The sequence below is a fragment of the Vulpes lagopus genome, chromosome 18 (genome assembly GCF_018345385.1).
Source record: "Vulpes lagopus strain Blue_001 chromosome 18, ASM1834538v1, whole genome shotgun sequence".
Classification (NCBI taxonomy): Eukaryota; Metazoa; Chordata; class Mammalia; order Carnivora; family Canidae; genus Vulpes; species Vulpes lagopus.
The window spans coordinates 27,791,310-27,805,700 of NC_054841.1; the positions used below are offsets into that span (position 1 = coordinate 27,791,310).

At 55.2% G+C, this 14,391-nt stretch overlaps 1 protein-coding gene across 4 annotated transcripts in view; it reads right to left on the minus strand.

The window, feature by feature from the left end:
* ANGPT4 (angiopoietin 4) overlaps positions 1-13,983 on the minus strand; it is a 48,443-nt gene extending 34,460 nt beyond the window's left edge. For 2 of the 4 annotated variants that reach the window (XM_041733234.1, XM_041733235.1), the window contains exon 1: positions 13,073-13,983. In XM_041733234.1, the coding sequence (XP_041589168.1) occupies positions 13,073-13,381 (309 nt within the window). In that variant the 5' untranslated portion in view covers positions 13,382-13,983. The remainder of the gene's footprint in view (positions 1-13,072) is intronic. The other 2 variants (XM_041733232.1, XM_041733231.1) reach the window with 2 other exon arrangements.
* Positions 13,984-14,391: the final 408 nt, after the last annotated feature.

The following is a 14,391-nucleotide window of genomic DNA, read 5'->3' on the forward strand; positions in this document are numbered from 1 at the left end:
AAACATCACCTTCCCTAAGACGTGTCCCCTGGCCACCCCATCAAAGATAAACACCGAGGCCCCTGCCCTCCTCTTCCCGCTGCAGCTGCCTGGTTTCTTCACAGCACTGGGCGCATCTGAAATCACTGCAGTGATTTCCTATCTATTTTCTCCCCAGGAATATCAGCCCCAGGAGTGCAGTGCTGCCATGGTCACGGCCACATCCTCCATGCCTCAACTAGTCCCAAGCACATAAGAGGCACTTAGGAAATATTTGTTGAAAGAATGAATAAATCGTTTTACGTAAGGAGTGCTGGATTTCCACTGAATAATTGGCTGCTGGAAATAAGTTTGGACCTCCCCACAGAGCCCCAGCTACAGCTGGAGGCCTGAGTGAGGCAAGGAGAGGCCAGAGAGACCAGAAGGCCGGAAAGCGGAGAGACAATTGTACAAGGACAGATGGACAGGGGCAGAAACGCCAGCGTGGCCACTGGAGGGCTGTGTGCGGCGCTTACAGCAGGAGCTCAGAGAGGTCCGGCGCAAGGCAGGGAGCCAGCCTGGGCTGTCTTCAGGAGAAATGCTCTAGAAATGACCATGACACTCATTCATCTGTTCAACATTCATCTGTTCAGATGTGTAGGACCTGTGCCAGGAGATGGGGAGTGAGCATTGACCAGAGTAGACCTCACTTCTGCTTGAGGGGGGCCAAGCTCTGCCAAGCTGCTGAGGCCTCCGAAGGCAGGTCTCTGAAGCACTAGGTGTGTGGACACAGCCTCGAGGTCCCAACAAATATAGCCCCTTTAGCCCATAACTCTCTCGTCATCCCCATTTTACAGACGAGGAAAAGAAGCATAGAGAAGACCAGCCCATCGCCCGTGTTGCATAGTTTCTGAGCAGCAGAGGCTGGCTCATATGCAGGCCTTGAGCTCCAAAGAGCACACCCTCCGCCACTCAGTGGGTGCCTTGAGGCAGCCAGACTCCGAGACTCCAGACTCCAGACCCTACATCCTGATGTGCATCACCATGTGTCATCTGTCCCTCACTGGGCAGGAACCGGCCGCTGTGCCTGTGGCATGCTGTAGAAATGTCGGAGTGTGACTTTCACAGCTGCGTCATTACATTTTGGCTTTTGGTTTGCCCTCGCTTAGCTCTCTGGCTGGCGGGGAGCTGGCCACCATGTCCTGAGGACCCTCGAGCAGCCCTGCAGAGGAATGGAGGCCCTCTCCTTCACTTCTCGCCAGCACCCACCTACCAGCCATGGGAGTGGGCCTCTGGGAGCCTGGTCCTCCCACCCCAGGGAGCCGTTAGATGATCACAGCCCCGGCTGGTTCGCAAGTACAACCACAGGAAGAAAACCTGCCTTAGAGCTCTCTTGTTAAGCTGCTCCTGAATTCTGGACTCTCAGATATGGAAAGATAATCGTTTATGGTTATTTTAAGCTGTTACACGTTTGGGAGTAATGTGCTGTCCCACAATAGATAAGGAATGCACTGCTTTTGTGGTGGTCACAGAGGTCAGACCCTCTTGCCTGCTCAGGGGTGCTGCCCCCCTTGCTGGGTGCTTGGCACCCCTGCCCCACCATCCACATGACTCAGTTTCCCCAATTTTGCAATGGGTCTCACTTTGTGGCTCTGAGCCCAAGGGCCAAGGGCCAGCCCTTCCTCTTCTGCCTTGCTCCAGCTCTCTCCCATCTCCTCTGGGCCCACACAGGCCCTGACCTTGGGGTTCCGAGCAGCCAGACCCAGCCCTCCTGGCTCTTTCTCCTCTGTTGCTCTTCTTCTGGGTCAGGGCTCAGGGAGAGCAGAGCGGGCAGGCAGGAGGCCAGGGGTGGAGCGTGTCAGGGCCCAGCGGGCTGTTGTGGAGGGAGGTGCCGTTCAACTCTCGCCTCGGCCCACAATTCCCGGCACAGGCTGGGCTTCTCCAGACTTCCCATTGCAGGCCAGAGTCTAGTGGGGGCTGGGACGCTGAGTCAGGCACTGGTTCAATCACAGCTTTGCCATTTCCTTTCGGTGCCAGGGATGGAGCTTCTCGGGCCTCAGTGGCGTCACAGAGAATGGGGCTCCTTGTTTCCTCTTGGCAGAGGGGCCAGGGAAATAAAGGAAACCAGTGCTGGAAGCTGTGCTTCCCGGAGGCTGGGTCTCTCCCATCTTGTTCACTGGTGCAGCCCTGGGGCCTAGTGCGTGGTAGGTGCTCACCAATATTTGTTGAATGTTTGTGGCTGTTCTGCTCACTGAGCCTCACCTCGTATGAGGTGTGTGTGTGTGTGTGTGTGTGTGTGTGTGTGTGTGTCTGAGCAGCCCAGTGTCTGCCTAAGTCCAAGAAGCCACAGGGAGAAGATGAGGGGAAGATGGGGGAATGGGGAGGGAGGTGCAGGGGGAAAGGGATCTAGGCCTACATTTGCTGTGTGAGCTTGGGGTGCTTCTTAGAAGATGTGAACAGGGTGCTATGGCGTTTGGCCTCCTAAGGCTCCACTATCCTTTTGTCCTTGTCTGTGTCTCAACCTGGATCTTGGAATGTTTGTCTAGAAAGGGCTCCAACAGATGAGTCCACCTTGTTCCCCCTCTGTAGAGACTGAGAATTTAATTGAGAGAAAGTGAAGAAGCACATTTCTCATAATTGCTCACCTCCCTGCCACCCGTGTGCCAGCCCTTACATGGAATGGGGAAGTGTGTCCATTTTGCTTGGTAAATGTGTATTCAGCACATATTACGGGCCAGGCACTGTTCGAACCACTATGCTTAATTAAATCTTTGTCACTACTCCCTCTGGTAGGAGTTATTATTGGCCCATTTTATAGACCAGGCATAGTGTGGTTAAGCAACTTATCCAAGGTCAGGCAGCTTGTCATAAGCAAACCCGGGCTGTCTGGGAGCAGATCGACCAGGCCACACGTCTGCAGAGTCTCCTTGACTGAAGTGATCATTTGGCAGCACTCCTACCTGCCTCCTAACCCAGCTGTACCTTGGGTAGAGAGCCAAGCATGTTCTAGATAGAGGGAGGCCTTGCTGGGGTACCTCACCATGTGGTACCAGGCTTTCCCGCCAGCACAACTCTGGCTATAACTGTCCTTATCTGATTCCCAGAAGCCTGGAGGAAATGTGTGATTGTTCCCCAGTCCACAAAGGAATAAACTAAGGATTTGAATTCAATGGCTGAGCTCTTGCCCATCTTGTATCTTTGGTGTCTGAGGCTGACCCTGAAATAGGGTGACAGAGATGGAATCAAGGTCAGGGAAGAATGGGAGGAGTAGGCCCAGATGTCCATAGCCACTGCCTATTGCAGACCAATTCTCATTGGGCACAGAGTAGAAAAGTGGTTCCATCAGTCTCCAGCACCCAAGATTCCTGAGAGCAGGGTCAGGCGCAGGGAGGTCTGGTCTGACCCCTGATGAGCATTCTAATCTCAGCTTGCCCACACTTTTCCTGGCTCTTTACGCTTCAGCCACAAGAAATGCTCTTTATTTCCTCCAAATCACGTTGTTCAATCTACCCCAGGGCCTTTGCACTTGCTGTTCCCTGTGCCTGGAATGTTTTTCCTTTCCGTTCCTTGCCTGAGAACACCCAATTGACCTTTTTGAGCTCAGCTCTGTCCTTCCTCCTATTGCACTTCCTCCATCAAGGTCAGGTCCCCCCATTATCTACCCTTAGAACAGGTGAGGCCTTCCTCACAGTGTGTATCATGGTTGACCATTACGCATGAGAAATTATCAGGTTGGTATCAGGTTGGTGTCTATCCCATTGCTCCTGGAGGGGAGGGATTGAGTCTCCCTTGCTTACTGCGGAATCCTCGTCCCTGACACAGTGCCTAGCACTGCAAGCTCTCAATAAACATCAGTGGAAGGGGCAATTGAGTGAATGGAGAAAGAATGTTCTCACCTGTATGCGTGTGTGCACGTGTGCCTGCATGCAAGCCCAGAACTTAATAGCTGTAAGGCCGCATTCATTTTTCACGAGGTTCATGACATGCAGTGTGTCATGTTGCTATAGCGGAGGAGGCACAAAATGCTCTCAGCTGGGTGTCAGGAGCCCTGAGTTCTGATCCAATCCCCATGACTGACCTCAGGGGGAATGCAGGTGAGTCATCCCTCCTGCCCAGGGTCAGTATTGTCATCTGGCGGGTGGGCATAGAGAGGCAGTCCATGTGGTGCTTCAGTGTGAGGTCTGGACCCAGCCCCTGCCTGGGTTCACATCCCCCTCTCTTACTTCCTAGCCATATGAACTCTCTGGGCCTCAGTTTCCCCTTAATAAAAGGGGACTGTAACAGTCCTCACCTTTTAGGACGTTGCGAGGTTTAATGAATCTATGGTTGTGTAACATGTATAGTAAGCAGTGCCTGGCACAGAGGAAGTCTGTGTGTGTCTACCACAGCAGCACACCCACCCCCACCCCCAGAAGAGAGGAGGAACTTCTCCACGAGCTGAAGCAGCACCAGGTGTGTGCCCAGACCTTGGCATGCACTGGTCATCTGGGCCTCGCCACAAACCCAGGCATGAGCTTACACTGTCCCCGGTTTACAGAGGCAAAAGCTTCAGCTCAGGCCTTTCCCACATTTGCAGAGCCACACACTTCACAGCTATGAGGTTGAGCGGACGAAAGCAAGTTGCAGAAAGATAGAGATAGTACGACACTGTTTACATAGGAAACAAATACTATACAAGGGTCAGGAGGGCGAGACATGGGGAAGGAGGCTAACAATACCCGATTCCCAGTGGCTCTCTGGGAAGGAAGCAGGTGAGGCGCGAGAGCGGAGCAGGAGCTGAGCAGCATCTGTGAGCTTTTGTCTCTTAAACTGGGTTATGGGAACAGGGAGTTTCATTTAATATTTCTATCTTGGGACACCTGGGTGGCTCAACTGCTGAGCCACCCAGGGATCCCCTAAATAAAATCTTTTAAAAAAACAATTTTTCAATCTTTTTGTACTTCTCAAACATTTCCGTAGACACTTAAAATGCAGAGAAGAAACTGCAAGGAAATTAACTGGAGATGACCAGGGAGTTGGAATAACAGGTGATATTTTTTCCCCACTGTGTCCAGGACTGGAACCTGGGTCTACTGGGCTCTGGAGGAGGGCTCCCCGCTGCCCCATCTGCAGCCCCTCTCCTGCTCATCTCTGCTAGCAATGGGCCCATTTGCAGCCTACAGAGGTCCCCCTCAGCTGCTTGGAGATCATCCTCCTTCCTTCGGCCCCACGGTGGTTGCATTGTAGCCCCCAGAGTCAGGAGTGAAGGGCCACAGGGCTCTGCTGGTCTCAGCCTCTGAGGTTCTGTTTCTCTGTCCAAGGGGAGGTAGTTTTGCTTTCAGCTTCAGGGTCCACAGACATCCCCCATTCACCCATGAACCCCACCACATCTCTGCGTGCTTTGCCTTATTCTGTCCTCACCTGAGGTACTTGTGTTCATGATACCTACTTTGAAGATGAGGAAACTGAGGCCCACGGAGGCGAAAGGAGGATTTTTCTAAGCTCACACTAAGCAAGATGTGAAGAAGCTCCAGTTGAATTCCTGTGTTCACTCCATAGTGGATTCCCTGACTGTGCCATGTGTTCCAAGCATGTCATCTGCTGCGGACACTGCCCTGTCTCTTCCTCTTGCCAGGCACCGTACTCAGTCCTGTGTGTGTGTTAACTAACTTAATCACAATAACCTGCCAAGTAGCTTCCAGCAGTTTCCCTATTTCACAGATAAGGAAACTGAGGCACAGAGTGGCAAAGTGATTGAGAACACACAGCCAACAAGCAGTGGAGCAGCCGGGATTCAAATTGAATTGGGGCGGGGTGGGGGTGGTATTCCAAGGTCCACACTGCCTCTGTGGATTTACTCTGGGCTCTGGCCAAGGATGGGGGATATAATGGCGAGGATGCCCAAGTGGAGGTCCTGAGCCCCTCAGCTTTCAAGAGCTGCCGATGCTGGCTGAGGCGTCCTTTCTCTTCTGTCCCAGCTGGGCCTCCAGGGATCAAGCCACCACGGACATGTCTTGTTTATTAGCAAGGAAACCGGCCTAAGTGCTGAGAGTGTGGGTTCTGGCAGCAGACAGCCTGAGGGTAAGCGTGGCCTCACCCTTTCTGGCCATGTGACCATGGGCAAGTCACCTAACCTCTTGGTGACTCAGTTTCCTCATCTGTTAAGGGGCAAACAATCTTGTTTCAGAGGCTCTCTATGAGAATCAAATGCAGTAATTCTCACAAGGCATGTAGGACAGCATCTGGCACACAGTCAGTGCTTAGTAAACACTGGCCTTCAATCCTGTTATCTTTCTTTTGTCCTACGCTCTCTCTAGGAGGCAGTGAGTGTTTGGAGTTCCAACAGAGGAACTAATTGATGCAGGTGGCTTCCCCAGGGTCCCAACAGCTGGTCAGTGGCCCCACTGGGACATGCCCCACTGATTCTTGGTCCATTCCAGACATTTTAGAGCTGACTCTGAGGTTAAGCAAATGCTCCGAGGCCAGAGGTGCAGACTTAGGGGGCAGACCTGGGGCCTGTTTTCTCACATTTCCTGCCCTAGAAGACAAGGGGGAGAGGGTCTGTGTGCATCCCAGCCCAGATGAGCTGTGGGGCCTAGGGGGAGAGAGCCAGAAATGCATGGCCCTGACCCCCTGGGATGGCCTGGCCAAGGAGCTTGAACAAATAAACCTGGCCCTCTGCGGGAAGCTGCTTGAGGGGCTGCTGCCCCCATGGCTCCCTAGTCATCCCTAAACCCAGGGCATCTGGGCCAGCCATGTCTAGGCTCCCTTCTTGGAAAAATAACCCCATTTCTCCAAGAAGCAGATGCTATTCTTTCCCCACTCCACCCCCCAGCCCCAAACTGCTTAGAAAGCAGCCAGCGGTGAGGTTAGGAAACCAAACCCCAAGACATTCTGTTCGGCAACTGAGATTCATTTTTTGTTTGGATAACCGAAGGCCGAAAATGCCAAGAATTTACGGGCAGCCTGGGGAGGCTGGGGCAGCTGGGAGTCCGGGGCCAGTTTGGGAGGGTCTTGGGCTGGGCCAGAAACCCACGCTGCACTCCGCTGGATGCGCTTTTGACCCACATCCAGCCAGGCAGGGCCTTGAAACCGCTGGGCTGAGGTCTTGAGTTATTCTGAGGTTTGGCGTCAGGGACCAGGAGTGAGCAGCAGAGGCTGGGGGCAGTGCCAGGTTGGGAGGCTTCTGTCCAGCCCCTCACCCCTCCCCAGTTGGTTTTGGGGTGCAGAGGGGGAAGAGAAAGAGGCCCCAGCTGAGCACCCTGGCTGAGGAGGGAACTCTGGTCATCTGGCTTGTGTGTCCCGGGTCCTCCAGGGTGGACAGAGCATATGGACATCCAGGGAGGTAGAGACAAGAGGGCCAATGGGTTCAGGGGGGAATGAAAGGAGGATCTGAGAAAGAGACAGGGAGAGACCTCGGGGAGATGCCACCAGACAGGAGAGGGAGTCACAGAGTGGCAGAGACATCCAGAGTTATAGAGCAGTGTCAGGGCCACTGTGAAGGCCCCGGGAGAGAGACCCACAAGAGACAAAGCAACCCAGAGACAAAGAGAAAGAGGCAGAGACACATGGGGAGATGGGGAGAGAGGGCCAACTGTCACTGGTATAGGAGAAAGGGCAGGAAGACCCATGGTTTGAAGGTTTGATGTCTGCCCTGCCCCTGGGACTCCAGCAGCTCAGAGGAAGTGGGGCTGCCCTCGGGGGCTTGGGCTGGGCCGAAGAGCTTCCATGCCTCTGTCTGGCTCTGGTTTTCCACTATCCTCATCTGCAGAATGGGTCTTGCACAGGGGAAAGCAGAACCGGGCACTTTCTGGCAGAGACTGGGGTCAACTCGGGGGATGATAGTACCAAGAGTGACCCTTCATGAGCACCTGCTGCAGGCAGATCCTTTCCTGGTTCTGCTTCTCTTAAGCCCACATCAAACCCTCTCCCCACACAGATGAGGCACTGAGCGCAGGGCCAGCGCTAGGTCACACAGACAGGGGACCCAGGAGGCCCCGTGACCTGCCACTGTGCTGCACAGCCTGCTCGGGAAGCCTGCCCCCCCACCCCCGCTGGCTCTGTCCACCCACCCCCTCAACATTCCTGGCTGCAGCTTTCCTCCCAGATGAGAGGAGGAGCAGGGCCAGGAGATGATGTGCAGCCCACCGATAGCAACTCCAGACGTGAGTCATTAGGGCAGAGGCTTTCCAGGGGGATGGAGGAGGAGGAGAGAGAGAGAGGTGGAAGAAGGGGAGAAGAGTAGAAGGAAGAAGTGGGGTGGGGTACAGGGGGAGGGGAGTGAGGGGGGGAGAGGGAGCAGCCCCACCCCACTGCTGTGCACTCTGAGCATAGGCAGGAAGACACTGGCTAGTTGGTCATCTCCATGGGGGGAGAAGAGAGTGGGTTTCTGGGATTCGGGAATTCTCAGGCACTAAGGAACACCCCATCTCTCAGATCTTGCCTCCCTCACCTCCCTGGCACCCCCAGAGTCAGGAGAAAGGACCTGGAGTTTGGAGTGAGAGTCCAGGCTGGCTGTCACTGCTGGGTGACTCTGGCAAGTCCCTCCCCCTCCCTGGCCTGTGTCCTCACCTGTGTACTGGGGACATAGAGGGACAGGGACTTGAGACAGGGGCATGGGCTGAGCAGGTGCTGGCCACCGGCGGCTTATGGCAGGGAGAGTCTCCCCTGCACCCATCCTGATGATTGGAATCTTGCCAAGACTCGATCTGGGGAGGCCAGTCCTCTCCACTCTTCCCCAGTAATCCCTAACGGCAGTGGTAGTGATGACGACGTTTCTAAATCAGAATAATTTGAAACTAATTTTTTTTTTTCTCCTCTGGGATGTTACCGCAGAAGCCAAGAAGAGGCCTCCGAGTTTCAAAGACTCTGAGTTATGCCCAACCCAAGCAGCCTAAAGGGGTCGTTCAACCCAAGGGGCCCTTACCCAGGAGATGTCACAGCAAATACCTGCCCCTGGCAGAGACCAGGCAGGACGGGGGACCCCTGAAGAACACCACCACAGACGAGTGACTTCCCCAGCGCTGAGGATACTGGACTGGGGCCATTGGGCTGACTCGTCTGAGATAGAGGTGCCCTCCCCCAGCAGTGCAGAGCTCAAATTAGACATGCGGCTGAATGAAGTCAAAGCCCATCAATCTACTGCATCTGGCATGGTTTTTATAGAGCACACGCTCTGCCCGGGCAACAGGCTGAGAGTGGCATGGGAGCGGTCTCAGTGGTCCTCCCAGCCATTCCCTGGCATGTTGCTATTTTCTCCATTTTGCAGAAGGGGAAACTGAGACTTGCTCATCCACAGCCATGTGGCAAGTGCCAGGTGGGGCTGTGAACTCAGGTCAGCCTGACTCCCACACCAGTCCTCTCTGCCCCAGGTGCCCCATGGACATCTGGAGAGGACACTGCCCTGTGGGCCAAAAAGGTGGCCCGGGGCACCTAACCCGAAAGCCACTGACTTAAATTCATCCTTTGGCTCAGTCAAATTTGCCTGAACACCAGGCACCCAGGAGAGTCAAAGATGGATGAGCGGGTAAGGCTCAGGATAGAGAAGCCAGTGGGGGAGGTGACAAGTCCTGAGCAGAGTCCCAGCTGGGGAGACAGGACAATGCACTGCAAGGAGAGAAGCCAAGGCCATAAGAAGGGCGGGACCTGCTGCCTTGGGGATAGATGGACATGAAGGACACCCTAGGGCCCTAGAAAGTCTTAAACAGAGACAGGGAGGGAGGGAAGAGCTGAGTGTCCAGCAGCTTTGGGGTTGAGGCACAATGGCCTCTGAGAGGAGAGACACCTGCAGGGTCAGGGTCATGGATTGGGGGCTCAGGAGACTACCAGATACTGATTTGGCACCACCATGGGGCAGGTGGGAGACAGTGCTGCAGGAGTGGTGGGGGCAGCCCCGGGGGTGGGGGAGGTGGGGCCTGTGCCATGAAGGGTGAGAGGAAAGGAAGAGCAGGGACAGAGCCCTGGGAAACACTGGCATTCCAGGGTGTGGGAGGACTGGAGTGACGGGAGGGACTCAGGGACCTTCGTGCATTCATTAGTTCATTCACTCCACAGACGTGTATGGAGGACCTGCCCTGTGCCAGGCACTGTTCTAGGCTCTGGGAACTCAGTAGTGAACAAAGCACTTGCTTTGTCCCTGCTTTCTCGGAGTGCACAGGCTAATAGAAGTGCTTTAAGAATGGGTAGTGATACATGCTAAGAGAGAAAACCAAAGCCAGGTTGAGGGGATACAGAGGGACAGAGGGAGGGTGGTTGTTTTAAATGGAATGGACAGGGGGAGCCTCTCTAAGGAGGGGACATTTAAGCAGAGACCCGAGGGGGGTTGGGTGAACCCTGTGGGCACCTGGGAGAGCGGGTGTTCTAGGGACTAAGGATTTTTGCTTTTATTCTAAAGAGATGGGAGCCCCAGGAGGGTTTTAAGCAGAGGAGGGACAGGATCTAACTTAGGATCCCTCTGTCTGCTGAAGTAATGGACGAGGTAGGGGGTGGGGTGGGCAGGGTGGAAACAGGGAGTCCAGGGCAGCAGCCATAATGACTGTCCAGATGGGAGAAGAGGTGCTGGTGCGGGTGGGGCTGTGGAGGTAGGGAAAGCAGTAGGGACGCAGGGCAGAGTGGGCATGTTTTGTGGATGAGGACTTGCGGATGGAGACAGTTTTTGGAAGGATGGTACTGGTCAGCAACATGAAATTTGTCAGATCAAGTTGATGAAGACTGAGCCATGGCCATTGGATGTGGGAGGTGGGATGTGAGAGGTGACTTTTGGAGGAAGGGGTAAATGGGATGTGAGGAAGCAGAGGCAGAGAAGGGTGTGGCTTGGAGAAGAGGCTTGTTTCCTCTGCTCCTCCTTCCTCTTCCTTTTTATTCCCTCATGGGATATGCTTAGATGGGATTAAACACTGAGGGAAGAAATCAGCAGAGTGGGAGCACAGGAGGGGACAGTTGGCTTGGGGAGGTGAAGGGGCTGCAGGGGGATGGGATCTACATCCTAGGAAGGAAGAGTAGCCTTGGGCCATGGAGGAACCCCTTCTTTCTGAATGAGAGAAAAGTCTTGGGGACTGGTAGATGCACGGGTGAAATTGCAGGCGTGGGACAGGTGGATGAAGAGTAGCTCTCCCTTTGCCCTCATTTGTCATTGAAGCAGGAGGTCATTGGTCTGGTGAGAGGATGGAGAACAGTAAAGATGGAGGCTTGGGGAGGTGAGGTTTGGCATGACCCTCATGGAACTGGAAACACACAGACTTCAGGGCAGCACGGAGCCCCCATTGGGCTGGCTCCAGTGTGTGAGGCCATGGCCTTCCTGGAGGGGGACTCCAGGATGATGTTAGGTTGGCAGCATTGCAGGGCGAGTGGCGGGGAGGACAGGTGGGAAAGGGACTATGAGAGATGGTGAGTGGGGGCTGAGGTCAGGGCAGGAATAAGACCGGAGGTTAAGTGCACATGCGCAAGAGTGTATATACAAGTGTGCAAAGCAGGTTGGTTAGTTATGCATAGGGCAGTTTCTCCACCCTGGGGACAGATAAACCCAGGGTGTGCTCAAGGTAATCCTTTGGACAACAGAGGAAACTGTCAAAACTTCAATTTACATGATTTCATATGTTATCTTTTTGAAAATGGAAGGTTCCATTTCATTTTGTTTTATTCCCTGTACTTATATTGATGTGGGGACATGTGCACATATATTAAATAAATATGCATGTATCAGGGACGTAGACATTGTTTGCTGATTGGGCACATGATCTGAACAGTTTGGAAACCAAGGAGTAAGAAGGCAGTGCTCCTTGGAGAGACACCTTGTCCATTGCTGTGCGCCGATTAATACATCTGAGGGCCCTAGGAATCAGTGCGCTTCCCTCCACGCCGTGCCGCTCACTGCTCAGACTGTCTTTTGCACCAGGGGCTTGGGTCTCATTCTCTTCCTCGGTTGCTCCTACTTAGGGGCTCCTGCCAATCCCATCTTGGAACACACAGGACACCTTTCCTGCCCCCATGCCTGTGCCAGGCCACACCAGCTTCATTCATCTCTGTACCCAGTGCCTTGTCAAGGGCCCTGCACACTGTGTACTCAGAGCGTTTGCCAAAAGGATGAAGACAGAAGACCCTAGAGTGGGCCTGGCCTTGGTCCAGAACAGGGTGGAGTGTCCTCAACTCCTCACTCTCTGCCACCCTGTACCCAATTCATCAGCAGGGTCAATTAGCCCCCTCTCAGAATAAAGCAGAATCTCCCTGAGCCCGGTCCTGCTCCAAGCCTCCATCACCTCTTGCCTGGCAGCTGAGCAGCCTCTTCCTGGGGCTCCCAGCATGCACCCTGCCCCCTACAGTGTATCCTGTTCAGACCAAGTCAGCTGTGTCTCCCCCGCTCCAAGAGCTGCACTGGCTCCCGTGATGCTCAGAGCAAGAGCCAGAGTTCTTCCTCCCAGCGGTCCCCAAGGCCTGACACGACCTGCCTCCCCTCCCCTCCCCTGCTCATGCACCCCTCTCCCCTCTTTCCTCTGCTCCAGCAGCGCTGGTCCTCGAGGTTCCCCTGGCACCCTGACTGCCTTCCCACCTCACGGCCTTTGTACTTGCTGGGTCCTTTGTAGTGAATGCCCAGCCCGCAGGTACCAGCATGGGCTGCTCCATTATCTTACTTGTTCTCTGGGTTCAGACATCATCTCCTCCAAGAAGTCCTCTGGAATTATCTGACCTCAAGGAGCCACCCTGTCATCGTTTGCCCTCTTCCCTCCTTCATTTTACGTCACCTTCTGACGTAGCAGGTATTTATCACTCATCTCTTCATGGCCTCTTTCCCCTACCAGTCCAGTATTGTTTGTTCTGTTTACTGTTACATCCCTGGCCCCTAGGATGGGTCAGAGCTCACCGATTTGGATTTCGCTCAGATGAGTGAATGAATGGCTGTGAGGGAGCCAGGTTTCCAGCTCTGAGCCTGCCCAGTTTTGCTGTGCGGCGTCAGGGCCATCTCTGTCCTTCTCTGTTTCTCATTACCCCAATCTGTACAATTCGGAGACATGGCTTTGATTAGCCTGGCCTTTGTGCCCTGGGCAGGCCTCTGGGGAGGACGCCCCACCTCTCCATGGAGACAGCCGGAGACCAGCCCCCATGCCTCCCGCCACCACCTCCCTGCAGGCCCAGCCCTTACCTTCTGCAGCCACTGTGTGTTGTTCTCCAGCACCTTCTCCAGCTGCTGCACTCGCTGGGTAGGCCAGTCCCCCAGGTTCAGCGGGGCTGCGGGCGAGTCCCTCTGGAGGCTGTTGGAGCCACCGAAGGCCTCGGGCTCTGGTGGGCAGGGCTCGGGCTCGGGCAGCACGAAGGTGTAGCTGCACTGGCCGTGCTGGACGCGGTGTGCCCGGCGGCGCCCACCCGCCTCCTGCCCCCTGCGCTGGGCCACGGTCAGGGTGGCCGCCGTGAGGAGGAGGCTACCCAGCAGCATGGCCGGCCGGGACAGCATCCGGAGATGCGGCGACAGTGACCGTGAGGGCCGTGGGCCCCGAGCCCCCGGGCACCCCGCCTGCCTGCCCACCGCCCGGCTCCGCGCCCGGGCCGCGCCCCCGAGGCCAGCCGCACAGGCCTGCCTGCCAGCCGCAGCCCGAACCCCGCTTGGCCGGGCTCTGTCCAGGCAGCTATTTATATTCGCTCCAAATACCACAGCTGCTCGGCTTCCTCCCACCGCCTCGCTCCCGCCTGCAGACACCCCCTCACCTCGAACCTTCCCCCTCTCCCTTCCTTCCTCCTTACTCCTGCCCACAGCTGCCCTGTCCCCGCACTGGCCCTGCTCGCCCAGCTTGGCCTTGCCTCTGAGTTCTTTTATTATCCAGTGGAGGCCTGGCTTCCCCCTGAGAAAGAAAACAACACACACACACACACACACACACACACACACACACTCACACACGCACACGCCAAACCCCCAAAGCTGCCTGCTTCAGAAAACCAAAGGCAACTGAACCCTCTCTTCCTGTCTCTGTCTCTCTCTGGCTCTCTCCAGCCTTCCCCCACCAAAGGCTGGGATCTCAAGTTTCAGCTCCCCTTCCCCTTCCCTCTCCCCCCTACCTTCCCCCTCTGATTCCATGTTAGTGCTTGGAACACAAGCGAAGTGACCCCCAGAGAGAGCAAAGGGGGGGCAGAGGGGTGAGGCTGGAGGGGAGGCAGCGAGTCCAATCTTTTGAGAATGTCCTTTTGAGGCCAGTGAAGTGGGCGCTCTAGCCGGGAGCTGGCTCCCAGCCTCCCTTCTCCCTTGGGACGGGGGATGTTATGCCCTGGGGTGGCCCTGGCTCAGTTGTTGTGACAGTAATGAGAGGCTGTCCTGTCCTGAGGCAGATTGTTCTAGGACTGCCTTTGGCCCCGAGAAGGGAAGCAGATTGCAAAGAGCATAGCTTGGGGTAAAGAAGTGCCTCTGCCAGCCCTGGAGTCGGAGGTGGCTGCCTCTAAATCCTGCTCCCCAGCTGCTGACCCTTGGGT